The 15,121-nt window shown below is 34.5% G+C and overlaps 1 protein-coding gene across 1 annotated transcript; it reads left to right on the top strand.

Moving 5' to 3' along the window:
- Window positions 1–293: 293 nt before the first annotated feature.
- Ube4B (Ubiquitination factor E4B) lies at window positions 294–13,742 on the top strand. The gene is made up of 19 exons (XM_090111962.1): window positions 294–500; window positions 654–1,271; window positions 1,657–1,798; window positions 1,899–2,470; window positions 2,670–2,918; window positions 3,208–3,451; window positions 5,887–6,060; window positions 6,408–6,528; window positions 6,836–6,967; window positions 7,684–7,911; window positions 8,277–8,619; window positions 8,842–8,937; window positions 9,288–9,406; window positions 10,043–10,181; window positions 10,975–11,088; window positions 11,765–11,885; window positions 12,452–12,558; window positions 13,316–13,409; window positions 13,516–13,742. Exons 1-19 carry the CDS (start codon window positions 477–479, stop codon window positions 13,569–13,571), a joined length of 3,693 nt encoding a protein of 1,230 aa, XP_089968088.1. The 5' UTR covers window positions 294–476; the 3' UTR covers window positions 13,572–13,742.
- The last annotated feature ends 1,379 nt before the right edge of the window (window positions 13,743–15,121 follow it).

The raw sequence follows: 15,121 nt of genomic DNA on the forward strand, positions 1-15,121 counted from the left end.
AGATACTTTATATTAATTTTAATTTATTTTTACATTAATTTTATAAATTAATTACATAATTTCCACAGCATTTCTCAATTTACGTAAATACCTAATTAAATTAAGTATCTATAGAAATTTAACGTATCTGTACTGAATTTGAAATTGGAAATTGTTATTCATCTTTCTTGCTCTCTCCCATGTGTTTGGTAATTATGTAGACAGAGACGGACAATCTATAATAATCGAAATCACAAAAGATTCGCAACTACGTCGAGGATGACGCGTATATTTTCAATACTTTCTCGTCATCTATTCAACAACGACAAACGTCAAATCAAATGCTTATCGTCTCAGCTGAGCCACAAAGGTGACTGACTGTTTGACGTAGTGTTTCTTACTCAAAACCATAAGTTTATACAGCATTTCAACAGTGAACAGTGAAAAATATTAATTTTAAGTACTGTGCTTTTGAATTTTAAACATATTCCGCAACTATGAGTGAATTAAGTCAAGAGGAGGTGAGTTTTATATTAATTATTTTGCGAACGATCCTTGTTGAAGTGCGTATGGTCAATCTAATTTCGTAACAAAACAAAGCGTTGGTGTTGTGTTGTTATACTTGCGTATGTCGTCTTTACACGTGTTTCGAATTCACGTTTTGTGTTTTGCAGATACGGCGGAGACGGTTAGCGAGACTTGCAGCTCTGGGAGGGACTGGTTCCTCACCAGCTCCAACGAGCCCCCCAGTCACACCTAGTGCTTCTGTGCCAAATGAACTGCTTAGTCCACAACAACCACCTAGATTATCACCAGGTCCCATTCCAAGGAGTTCCACAGAAAACACCACAGACACAAATACAGGACAGAATTATACAGACAATAAAACTGATGTGTCAGATCAGACGAAAATACCAGCAGATGGTTTAATAGTGACAGAAAAGACAGAGAATAATTTGTTAGACGAGATGCCAGACACGAAAATGACAGATCTGTCTCAAACTAGACAGTATAACAGTTTTGACTCGATGGGTGATGATGCTTTGTTAAGTTGTGGATCAGTAAGGGTTGGTGCTTTGCCCCAAACCACTGTAAGTGGATCAGAAGGAGCATCAACAAGAGAAGACAGCACATCAAGATCAGCATCTCCGACACCATTTGTTGAACCGTCACCAGTCAAGCCAAGGAATAACAATGCTTCTCCGAGTTGCTCGAGACGATCTCTTTCAATGGATGTAGATGATGTATCAGAACGAAATTCACAGTCAGAAAGTCAACAGGAGCCAATGGAGGTATTGTTTCTATACATAAATTATATAATACAAGTATGATTAAATTATTCATACAAAGTAGGTACAATTATTTTTGCTTATCAGTAGTCTACCAAGGTAATGAAATATTAATAATTCAATAACATCTATATTATTGCATAGATTAATTAACTCTATGAAAATGGTGTTGCATTTTTAAGGTTTCTTTATTAGGACAGATTTACAAAAATCTATGTCTAAATCTAGCTTTTATATTTTATTTGAAACCCAATGCCTATAAAATATATTTATTCAATTTTTAATAAACTTTATTTTATTAGTCATTGTTTTTATAAGAATCTTTTTAATAAGCAGAGAAAAATCAATCATTATAACAAGGAACTAAAATAGAATTTAACACAATCAGGTTGAAGAAAATGACTCATTACAATCACCGGCTCGTAAGATTCAGAGGTCACGGACGGTCAGTGCCACGGAACTGACAGAGGAACAGCTTAGAGGCATAGTCGCCAAGATATTACAAGTGTCTTGGTCAGAAGAAAGTTCAGGTGCTCATTATTATTTCTTAATGTAGATTTATATCAACTTTTAACTTTTGTATTTAGTGAACATTTATTTCTATTTGTTCTATAATTATTTTATTTGCAGGGGGTATTTTTGTACCTTCAGTAGCAGCAGCTTTACTTGACAACCCAAAGCTATCACTAGACGAATTAGCGTCGGAAGCTCTAATGGATGTGATAATGCAGATTGTTGATGGATCAGATCCACTTAACCAAAAAGCACTCATATCGCTCCTCATCCGACAATCTATGAAAGAACTGAATGAAGAATGTGTTGACGACCTTCTAGCTAAAGATCCAAATACATTAGAAACTGAAACAGAAGAAGGTGAATGTCCAGCACCGCTCCTGCCGCTACCCAAAGAAATAACGACACAAGCAATAGCTGTGAGCTATCTACTAAAATTCTACTACAATATTAACATATATGAGCGAGATTACCCAAAGAAAAGTTCAGAACCGCCTTTGAGTGATTTGCTTTTAAGCTTACGAACTTTAATCGTTGATCACTTAGTATTAGTGTTGAGAAGGAGATTTGAGTTAGAAAAATCTAGGAAATCACCACTACTGCCATATATTATGATAGGAAATACGCCCACAGGGCTCATTCCCGAATTATTACTTAATACATATCAAGACCAAGAGGCACTAGAAGAGGTTCGTAGTTAAAATTATTAAACTATTTTTATTTGTTATACATTTCTTCAAAATCTTTTATTTTTACAATATTTCTTAATTATCGTCTCTTTAATTTCTTATTTGACGAATATACTGTTCTTATTAAGCACCAAGATTTCATTTCAGACTTAAATTCAAACTTCTAAAAATAGCTATTTGCTTTACGTTTATCCAACAGGTATTTGTGCCATTACTAATGGGCATCCGCGAAGAGATGCGTCGCCGCGTGTCCCCACTGGTCGGGCGCGGTGAGGGCGCAGCCCTACGCGCGTTGCGGTCTCTGTGCGAACTGAGGGCTGGGCCGAGGCATTCAGCGAGACCTATATGTGCACTAATCGCTAAGCTACCCAGCTTATGCCCAGCGCCTGTAACTACAGCTCCAGGACGGGAAATAGCCAGAGTTAGCTTTCTGGGTCCGTTCTTTGCGGTAAGTGATTTTTTAATAGGATAGGCTTGTTGTCTTTGTGTTTAGGAATGTGGTTGGTAATGGTGATAATGTTGTTTTGTTATATTCATGACTCATGCATCAGTCATTCGAAAATTCTAATAACTGTGATAAATATACTATAACTGTAATAAGTATACTCATAGTTCTGAATTAATAATACTTTCTACTACATTCGTAATCTGATCAGATCTTATCTTCGAACTCTATCTTCTCTCTATCATCTACTATTCGACAAAATCCTAGAAACTAACATAAAAAAATTTTGCAGATGTCTCTATTCGCTGAAGAGAACCCCCTGTTCGCTGAGCGAATGTTCGCAACCGGAACAGATCAGAGCTTAGCGTTCGCGTTACAAAGGGAAGTGGAAGCGAGTCGCAACACATTACATAGTATCTGCCACAATATACTTTTGTGTCCGGAAGCAAGAGGACCGTTCCTGCAGTACTTTGCGGCATTGCTGCAGAGGAATGAACGCAGGGCTCAACTGCAAACCGATGAGAGGTCGCTGGCTGGTGAGTTATTGTTAAATGAAAAATTAATTTAAAATAATTTTAATCTAATATGTAGCTGTTTAATAAAATACTGTTTTATTAAACAGCAGATTGTCTATTTTTGTAACTCTTTACTCAATTGTAACATTTAGCAGTATGAAGTAACAAAGTATGTTCAAGCAAAAAAAAAAATCTACGAGAATTTGTGAGCGAAAGTTTGTCAGCTAAAATGATAATTTATTTAATTAATTTTAATGGAAATATCGTTTTGTTGTTAACAAAACCTTAAAAAATATGATAATTAAAATAAAGATAAATTTACGTAACATATAATTTTAATCTAGCACAAAACCTAGTACAATTAGATAATCACAATCAATAAACAATAATATTTTGATGGCGTGTATTGTATTCTTACTCAGTATGTGATATATTTAGACTGTTTACATAAAGATATCAACAAATTACGATGAATGCGCGCTTCTGTTGTTTGTATGTTTACATGAAGATACTTTTAACACTGTATTTTAAGATATTTTTGCGGCTTATTTATCTGTCTTCTATTAAAAGTTTATTTTAAAAGCGCAAATGTGCATTCTACTTATTTGCTTCAAATAATAGGATCATATTATGATCTTTAATAAAAAAAAATACAATGTGAGATGTGTGTGATTGTTTTTTCGACGAAATCACGGTCCGGTCGTTATATATAAAGTATAAACGTTGGGTAAAGTAAAATAATGTAAGTAAATTAAATTAAATTATTGAAACAAACAAAATTATTATTCAATCCATATAGATTGCGTATGTCGTGACTCGCGTATTATAGTACGTAGGTAAGATCCACGTACACATTTGTATTATTTTTATCAATAAATAATTGTTTGTATTTTTATTTAAATTTTGAGTTTATGTAACAAAATGAATCATTTGATTAAATTACATCAAATTATAAAAACCTACTAATTATGCAAACGTTAAATTGACCACTAACCTACATTCGACCAACTGTTCCTAGTTTATTTTATTGAATTGATCTAATGCGATTAGCGCTGTTTATTCGACGATACTTTAACATTAACATTGACTACATCGGATTCGTTTAATGATCGGCGAAAATAGATGTACTGCGTACGAATGTCGCTCACCTCGTCTGCTAGTCTGCGAAATGATCTATTGGCTCAACTCCAGAAGTATTTACCTTTATCACTGTTTAAGACATTTTTTTATTGATAGTGTTCATAGTTTACAAATAGATGCTAAATTCGATTCAGCTGTTATTAAGACCGTGCTTGTAAAGAGAGTATGAAGTTTTTATAGAATATTCACATTACCTACTTGCCTCATGTAATGCTGATTTCTTATATGCGAGCAAAGAGTAAAGAAATAAATATAATTTCTTAGAATCTTATGTTAGGTACATAAGACACACACAAAGTGTTTAAAAATTGTTATACGATTATTTTTCTATTTCTTTAGATAAAACAATGTTCGTGGTTCTCACGTAATATGCAAAAGTTTTGGATGAATATTTTTTCCTTCCGAGCAATTAAAATTATCTTAGTCATTTATCTACTGACGGTACTACGGTACTGTTAGATTGCATAAAAAGTAAGAAGAAACGGCATTAGTTTCGATTTTTATTTCCTGTTTGAAAATAATAATATCAGGTGTTTTTATGGCATAGTATATTTTTTATAGTTTACACACGCTATCTATCTCGCAAATTATAGTGAAGATTTTACGGGTATCGAATAGCTAATTGTAGCTGCTAAAGCTCTACAAGGAAGGTATTTGAGATTGAGACAATACACCGATCGCTCGTCTCTCCACACCTAATGACAATGACCTTAATTAAACGGAACGAATACAGTATTTTTAGTACGATGTTGAAACGGAAAATGGAGGTTAATGTTTTGTGCATCGAATAATTTGTGCATACTAACTCTAAAGGTGGGTCAGTTGACTCAGTCCAAATAAGTTTCTCGGAGAATGCTTTGTTCTCGTGTCGTTTCAGCGTTTTCCTGAAGAGCTTCCTTGTTTCGCTGTAAATATCTTGGAAACATCGTTCGCCTGATACCTAATTTATATTATATTGTCTAATAAAATATGACATTGGTTTTGTTGCTTTAGGCATTCAGGGAAACATGGAAATTCATAAGATTTATATAAATGAAAACTTTAAATATTATATTTGTACTTGTATTTATAATAAGATAAAACCCAACATCAAATAATTAAAAAAATTAGAGCCATAAAGTTAACTGAAGAAGAATACAATCAAAATAGACCAATAATTTGATTTACCAAAATAGCATTTTAAATTTAAATACATAACAGCTAGGTACACATAATTTTGTTTGTACGATAAGCATTTGCGTATTTAGCCGAATCAATTGTCTATTTTTTCTTTTTCGTTCATGATGTTGGTTTAGTATAAAAACATTTTTTTCCAGGTGACGGCTTCATGCTGAACGTATGCTCCGTACTACAGCTACTATCTGTTCGCATCAAACTCGACCGCGTATACCCGTTATACACGTTCCAGCCGGGCACGTGGTTGAACGTACGCGACGAGACGCGGCTGTACTTTACCGCGCAGGAGGCGCAGGACTGGCTCGATGCGCTCAGTGAGTATTGGATTATGGACTTTAATTGTAGGTGATAAGGGTGACTTTTGCTTCCGAATATTATGTTATTCAAACTGGATCGCGTGTACACGCTATAGGTACACGTTCTAATCGGGCATGATGCGCTCAGTAAATATTGAAGTTTGAACCTTGTGTGTTGGTGATAAGAGTGAATATTGCTTTTTATGATGACTAGAACCAGTTGATACGTTTTTTTTATTCAAATTTCTTTGTTGTCACTCTTGGAATTATTTAAAACTCATTTGTTTATATTAGGAGAATTTGAAAACAAAAAACTTAATAGGATTTGTAATATTAATAGGCTATAATATTATGTTATATTATAGATAACGACCCGAATCACTCGTGGCCGGAAGCGAAGTTCCAAACAGTGTGTTGGTTCCTGACGCTGCACATGCACCACGTGGCGCTCATACCAGCATTGCACACGCATCAGCGACGGATTCGGTGAGTGTTCAATAATAATAATGTGTATGAAATATAATAATTATGGTGGTTAGGTAACTTTTTCTTGATAACTTTTTATCTTATATGAAACCGCGAAGATTATAAATAAATTGACCTATTTTCATTTATCAATATAGTAAGTCAAGCGTAAATAAATATGTATGTACATTTTTTAAATATGTATTTTGTATGTACCTACATTTAAAGTATTATTATTTTTTTTTGTTTAAGGTTGATTAACTAATAAAGAAATCATATCAAAGTTTATGACTGAGCATCTTTTTATCAACATAACATTAATTTCCAGAGCATTCCGCGATCTCCAAAAGGTGATAGAAGAGCTGGTGGCAGCAGAGCCGCAGTGGAGGAATAGTTTCACGGCATTACGTAATACAGAACTGCTTAGGCGATGGCGGCGGCAGATTAAACGGCTACACAGGTAAAAAATATAGTCATGTCTCTTGGGTCATGATATTTTATATTGCGACGACACGGTTGGCGCAGTGCAGTTACTTTACCTGCCTACTCACTACTGAGCCGACGGTCCCGGGTTCGATCCCCGGTCAGGGCAAATATTTGTGTGATGAACTCAATTATTTGTTCTTGGGTCTGGGTGTTATTATCTATATAATATATGTATTTATAATATTATATTTATCGTCGCCTAGTACCCACAACACAAGCCTTAATTGAGCTTACTGTGGGACTAGGTCGATTTGTGTAATAATGTCCTATAATATTTATTTATTTATTATTTAATTGAAAAAAGCGGTCCTTTCATATTTTATTCATATTGTGAAAGCTTAAGAAGAAGAAAGATATATTTATCTCAGATGATTTGTTGTTTTATTGAAAAATAACAATATTTTAAGAAAAAAAATGTGTGCGTGTACTATTGTACACACGTAAGAAGTGAAACTTCTTTATGACCTTATTTTTAAAAAAATAATTTACTTTATGCAACTTTACAGAAATGCGTCGAATGACGCGTGGTAGGGATAAGAAAAAGATACGTAACGGAAAAATGTCACGCGTAACGAAAAAATGTTACACTAAAATTTTTTCCAACCCCGATAAAGAAGTTTCACTTCAATAATATTTATTATCTGATTTCTGCGCTATTTTTTAATGCATAATATAATATTATGTGTTCAGATCGAAACAATGCGCGGAAACAGCGCTCCTCGACCCGGAGCTAATGCGTCGCGGCGTGCAGTTCTACTCGTCCGTGTGCGCGCTGCTCGTCCGGCAGCTCGAAGCGGCGGCGGGCACGTGCGACGCGGCCGGCGGCGCGGGCCCGACTGGCGGCGCGGCGCACGCCTTCCGCGCTACCCCCGAGTGGTACGTCGAGGACATCGCCGAGTTCATGCTGTTCGCTGTGCAGTGAGTATTTGAATTTGGAATTTTGGTGTTCGAAGTTTGAATAGTTTTGAAACGTTTTGAAAAAGACTGGCTGGTTGCCGTGTGTTTACCGCGAAGTTATCGTCAAATTTAGCAGATGACTACGTGCTGGATTTTGTAGTTTTTTATAGTTGAACGAGCTCTTAACATTTGCAAGTGTATCTAATTATTATACTGTGTTAAGTAAAACTCATTAAGTACAATTTCTTTCAAATTGAAATTAAGTGTCATTCATACAGTTATTTTAAATAATTCTAATATTACGAAAAATCAAAGCATAAAGCGAATAACGATATCTACATAAGCTATTAATGAGACCACAAAAATAATGTTGGTCACTTTTCCAGATACGTCCCACAAATAGTCGCCTACTACATCGAAGACCCAATAATAACGTGGCTCCTCAGCGCCATCTGCAACTCGCACCTCATCAAGAACCCATACTTGGTGGCTAAAATCGTTGAAGTTTTATTCGTAATCAATCTTTCCCTACCAATGAAACTAAAGAATGTGTATGAGAAATTCATGGACCATCCAATGTCACAAACGGCGCTACCAAGTGCTCTTATGAAGTTTTATACGGATATAGAGACGACGGGACAGAGTACGGAGTTCTATGACAAGTTCACGATACGGTTCCATATTAGTATCATACTTAAGGGCATGTGGGAACGGCCGATTCATAAACAGGTGAGTTTTGCTATATAAATTTTGTAATAAATAATTTCCCTATGTTCCAATAATTTTGTAGCAAGATCGTATAAATACGCCAAAAATCTTTGTTGTAATAGTGTATTTTTTCTTGCTTTCTAGTTGTGGTCTATTTAAACAAACATGTCATAAAGAAACAGGGTCCCATTGAAAGTTAGGCTATTTTAATCAACTTATTCCAACAAATGTTTATATTTGTAGGCTATCGTGAAGGAATCTCGGTCGGGTCGCCAGTTCGTCAAATTTATCAACATGCTTATGAATGATACCACCTTCCTATTGGATGAATGTCTAACGGTATGTACACTTTTTATATAATTACACTGAGGTATATTTTTGCTCCTCACCGAAATTAACCAATATTGGTGATGTGTTTATAATGAAATGATATAAGTTAAATGGTATAAATATAATTTTTTGTTTCTTTGAATATAACTATTTAAAAATGATGAAGTTTAAGAGGATAATTATATTTCTTCGTTATTTTTCGTGCCATCATTAACATTTATGCTTCACCATTGTCTCTTCGTCTATTTTTGACACATATTTTGTAAAATTCGAATATAACCATAATTCATGTTTTCAATATGTACATAATTCATATTTTATTTAAGTATTCTTTAATATTTGAATATTTATAATCACAGTACCTGAAACGCATCCACGAGGCACAAGAAGCGGGTGCAGGTGGTGCGGCGGGCGAAGCCCGGGGCAGAGCACTAGCGCAGGACGAGAGGCAGTGCCGCTCATATCTTACACTCGCTAGGTAAGTACAATGAGTACAGGGTAAAAGTGAATAGGCTCTTTCTAGGCAGGCATGCTCATTCATAGACTGCATCACTACTTACCATCAGGTAGGATGCAGTCAAATGCCTGGCTATCTTAAATAAAAAAAAAAAATTAGTATAGTCTCCGATTTGGCAGGACTGAAGTTAAGCGCGAGTCAAACGTCAATAGCGCCAACTTCAGTCCAGTCATTAGGTTTTGGGGATTGGTGGTAAGCTATGGGTCGTATTTAGTATTTTCTTGTTTGATTTTATATGAGGCAAATTTGTTTTTTTTGCCAAGCGAGCCGAGCCACATGATATAGCTAATGTTTATTTTAAATAACTTTTTCATGATGTTATTAAATACATTTTTATAAGAGATAAACAAATCGAACAGTTTTAATTCGTGTTATGAGACAGCAATATTATTGCAAAAAATTTACATGAAAGCTTCGCTTTATTAAATTTCATTTTAACCCATTGAGCCCCGAACGGCCCGATCGGGCCACGACACAATAGATTTTCTATTGTGTCTGTGATTCCGAGGCCTGAGTTATTAATTGAGCAGAGCCGGGTCGAACAGCCAGTTTCTAATACAACATGTGTCTTTTATATTTCAATTTATATAAATACAGGGAAACAGTAGACATGCTGGAATATTTGACCGTGGAAATTAAGGAGCCATTCCTGCGAGCGGAGCTTGTGGACCGACTCGCTTCTATGCTGAACTTCAACCTGCAACAACTTTGCGGGCCTAAGTGCAATAATCTCAAGGTATAGTGTTCTATTTAGAAATAAAATTATAGTTGTAGAATGAAGAATGTATTGTTTGAAGTAAAGTCGCATAAATCCCATGTTTCGTGGGTCTCATTACACATGCCTTCATTGATATACACAAAACAAACCTCTATATCCACTACGATAAAGTCGAATATGTCATATTCCGTGTTTCTTATAACAAGTGTCTACATTCACACAAACAAAACCAACCTCTATCCCCCTACAATAAAGTCGCATATCCCATATTTCATGTTTCTTAATACACTACATTAACATATAAACAAATATAACTTCTATCCCCCATACAATAAAGTCGCATATCCCATATTTCATGTATACTACATTTATATTTTAATAAATATAACCCCTATCTCCCTACAATAAAATCGCATATCCCATATTTTATATTTCTTAATACCCTACATTAACATATTATATGTCAAATATGATACAACAAATTTAACCTCTATCCCCCATACAATAAAGTCGCATTTCTCATAACACAATATGTCTCCAACCACTTAAACAAATGTAACGTCTATCCCCCATACAATAAAGTCGCATTTCTCACAACACAATATGTCCACAATCACAAACAAATCTAACCTCTATCCCCCATACAATAAAGTCGCATTTCTCACAACACAATATGTCCACAATCACAAACAAATCTAACCTCTATCCCCCATACAATAAAGTCGCATTTCTCATAACACAATATGTCTCCATTCACTCAAACAAATCGAACCTCTATCTCCCATACAATAAAGCCGTTATTCCCGTGCAGGTGCGCCGCCCCGAGAAGTACGGCTGGGAGCCGCGGCGGCTGCTCAGCCAGCTGGTGGACATCTATCTACACCTCGACTCGCCGCAGTTCCACGCGGCGCTCGCTGCTGACGAGGTTTGTTTTTTTTATTAAATATTATATAAAAAAAATATTTTATTGAAATAATACTTTTCGTAATTATATTTGGGGGTATTCTTTTTTAATGAGGTAATACTTTTTATACAATATAATTGCCCTTTTCCAGTATATGAATGGTTTTCTTATAGCGGAGGTTTCACTGCGTTTATTTGTAAATGCTTATTTGTTTATATTTGTTTTGTGTTTATTATTCAGGTGTAAGATGCAACCAAACGATAGTTCAAATCTTTTAAAAAAACAAAATTAGTTTTCTTTTATAACATTAATAGCTTTCCGCCCGCGGCTTCGCCCGCTTTGTCTAAAACATGATAAATTATAATTTAACCCCTTCTCGAGAATCACTCTATCTATAAAAAAACGCACGATTCGTAACGTAGTTTTAAAGATCTAAGCATACAGAAACACATACGGCGGAAAGTATTTTATATTACCAATGTAGTGATAATTATAATTAATTAGGTTATATTATATTACTTTCGGGACACGTAATCGATGGCAGTAACATCGCAAATATCTCGACCGAAATGACTACTATTCTCGTTTATCATGTTGTTGCCTTATTAAAACCAAATAACCGTATGACTAATTATTATTCGTATCTACCTTTATTTCTTAATCAAATCGTTATTTAAACCGTTTTATATCCCAACAGCGCTCATTCCGCAAGGAGCTATTCGAGGAAGCGGCCGTGCGTCTCGCGAAGTCTTGCATCAAGACTTCCACTGAGATCGAGAGGTTCAAGACGCTAGCGGACAACGCATATCAGATCGCTAGTAAGTTTTTTATTTCAAATGTCTATATTTTAAATGGATTTAAAGTATATTTTTGTGAAAATCAAAAATTATTTTTTACTAATATATTATCATGAAAAATTATTCAAAAAATCTATTTTAGAATTTAAAGTACCATTTGAATATCCATTTTCAATTTTCTTATTATATTTTTTTATCTGTTTACGTTAAATTAAATTGTATGTACGTTTTCATAAAATCATATTGACGTACCACACAAAAAACAATAAATATTTTACAGTTTTATTTAGATTATATTACGACACATAAAATGCGTACGTAGATTGAACTATAAAAAAATATGCACTCCGGGTGTGCCGGCAGAAGTGAAAACTTGATTATTAACGATGAGCATGTTTGATATTTTGGAATGGTATCCGTCTTACGCATTTTCGATCAGGTCACGTGTCCTGACGCGAGTTTAAGATTTTATACCCATTACAGAAAAAGTGCTCAACGCCACTAAGAAGTTTTCACTTCAAAATTTGACTTCAAGAAAACCTTCTTGCTAAAAAAAGGGATAAACATAGAAAATGTTCGCATTCCAGTATCGAACCAGCAGCAGAGCGACGAGTTCGCGGACGCGCCGGAGGAGTTCCGCGACCCGCTCATGGACACGCTCATGACCGACCCCGTGCTGCTGCCCTCCGGCAAGGTGACTGTTTGTTTGTGTACCACACCGCAGGAACTGTTGAATTTGAAAATACCTGTGTTTACCCGTTAATATTAATGGTAGTCTGGAAGAGATCGCTGCCTAGCCTGCATCTATTTTTCTTTTTCTGTGTTTATTGTAAATCTTGTGTGTGCAATAAAAAATTATCTATCTATCTATCTATCTACCTGTTTTGGTTGTAAAGAAGTCTATTAGTGTCCCTGAATCGTCTAGATCTTGAGAAAGATCTTGAGAAGCGTATGCTTCGTATGCTTCTCACGAACACAGAGATTTTGAAATTGGTTATATATTATAAATCTAAAATTTGATTGATTTTTAAACGAGTCCGGTAAATCAAAATGGCAAAATGGCATTATATTGCCATGCATGCGTGATGTCAATGTACCGTAAATAACTAGATTCACAATCACGCACCAAAATTGTCCGGATCAAAACTCTGCCTACACGTCTATTTGGCAGAGTTTTAAATGGAACGAACACTTATATTTATTAGCGATTTTGAGTCGTTTTTTATAGTACGTTAATTAAAAAATTATTTAAATTTAAGTTATTTTGAATTGATTCGTGCACTTCTTATTATCGCATTACAGCCGCACATGAAATTGACCGTGCGTTTTGATAAGATGTATTAAAAAATCGAAATGAAACAATCATTTCATCAATCAAAATACTTACACAAGGAATTTAAACAACTATATTTTATTGTTGGGGATGTTTTATGAATAATTGTGTTTTCCAGGTAATGGACAGGTCGGTGATTCTGCGTCATTTGTTAAACAGCGCCACGGATCCTTTCAACCGTCAGCCGCTTAGTGAAGACCAATTACGTCCAGGTATTTATTTATTTTTTAATACATGAAGTTTTCTATTAAAATGCATTTTTTTCATTAGGTCTATAAATTACTAGGACAATTGTTAATGTATCCCATTCTTTTACAGCTTCAGAACTCAAAGAGAGGATAATTCAATGGCAACGCGAGAAGAAACTTTCATAAGCGTTGTTTTTCAACCAAGTCTGATGTATATAATGTGACTCGTATAAACGCTGTAGTCTATGTGAGATTATGAGAGCGAATGGCAGTGGTATAGTGCGAATTCCGCGAGACATTGTAGATAATCAACCATAGACAATAAATTGTAGAAAAATATTATATTCACTATCTAAACAAAAGTGACACAGAGCTGTCAATGTCTTTCGATGAAATTGGTTGTCTATGGTTTTCATTTGTTGAGATATGATGCAAAATCGCATTGATATGATCTGTTTAGATTAATTGATGCCAATTTTAAATATTATGTGATAAAATATCGTCATGGATAATAAATAACCTTATAATCTTTTAACTTGTTGTTCATAATAAAAACCGTTTTATTCCGTGGTAAACATATATTCGCTACTGAAGCCATCTCTTCGTCTCTTCTGGATCTCATCGTAAATAATCACTTCAACTGGAATTATTTTTTGCCTCATTATCTTGTTACTACTCTACTTGCGTTACTATCTTACTCTTTTTCTTACCTTATATTCTGGGTATCTTTTTAATCACACAACTCTCCGCTCTTAACTATATCAATTTTAAAATTTAATCATTTTATATTTAAAATTGAATCTAAGTACCACCCTCAATGAAACACAATCATATTTATACGACCTACGTATTTCATGCGAATTACACAAAGTTTAATGCAAGTGTCCCTTTACGATGTTTGTATGTCTCGATTGCTCACTATATCTACTTACTCGATCTTTGAAAGCGACACATACCACTTTACTTTAGGTGCGTTTTACTAAAAGTTAACAATATAATTAGAATGTACATATTAAATACCGTTAGTATTTTATAATTTTGTTTAGATATAATAGCCATTCGTTGGTTTTAAGGAATTTGTTATGGCGGCTTTGTTTTTAGGTTATTTATAAATTCTAAAGTACGAGCTGTCAAAATTATAACGACCGCACTTTGAAGAAAGACAAATGAAGTTTTACTTTTATTGTGATTTATAGATTCGTTTTTATTGGAAATACCATTTGTTATAATTCTATTATGATAATAAATCACCTGGATTGTTTTAAATTCTCTCTTAAATCTAGTTCTAGGATAGCACTGTCTTTATGGTCGATACCATTACCTACCATAGACAACGACTTGTATCGTCGGTGATATCCTGAAATGAAACCTATCCTCGCTTAACTTCACAAACGGCAGTATCATAATCTGACAGAGTTAGACACATCATATTATCACTAACATCACACATGCACATCCTATTATGTATATATCCTAACACCCTACTCTCTTCTAAATAAGGTGAACATAAACTATTGTATGTGCCGTTGGTATATGTTTCTGATATATAAGAACATACACTTTGACATCGCTCTTTATGGCTCGGTTAAGAACATATTCTTATTTATTTATTATTATCGGAGTACATACATCACAATTTTCACATATTTTAAGAATGGTATTCCAAATGATTATTATTGTGAACACTCGATACCAAGTTGTATCTATCTTAATATCTATTTAGAAGACAGCAATGG

This window comes from Colias eurytheme, chromosome 17 (assembly GCF_061535395.1).
Source record: "Colias eurytheme isolate Ceu_HAF_F1 chromosome 17, ilColEury1 Martin Lab GWU primary, whole genome shotgun sequence".
Classification (NCBI taxonomy): Eukaryota; Metazoa; Arthropoda; class Insecta; order Lepidoptera; family Pieridae; genus Colias; species Colias eurytheme.

Bases quoted from the DNA above. Each gene is read 5' to 3' on its own strand.
- Ube4B (XM_090111962.1), top strand. From the start codon at position 477: ATGAGTGAATTAAGTCAAGAGGAG. The intron at 9,407-10,042 runs GTAAGTACAATG...ATATAAATACAG, and splicing joins TCATATCTTACACTCGCTAG to GGAAACAGTAGACATGCTGG. The intron at 12,559-13,315 runs GTGACTGTTTGT...TGTGTTTTCCAG, and splicing joins TGCTGCTGCCCTCCGGCAAG to GTAATGGACAGGTCGGTGAT.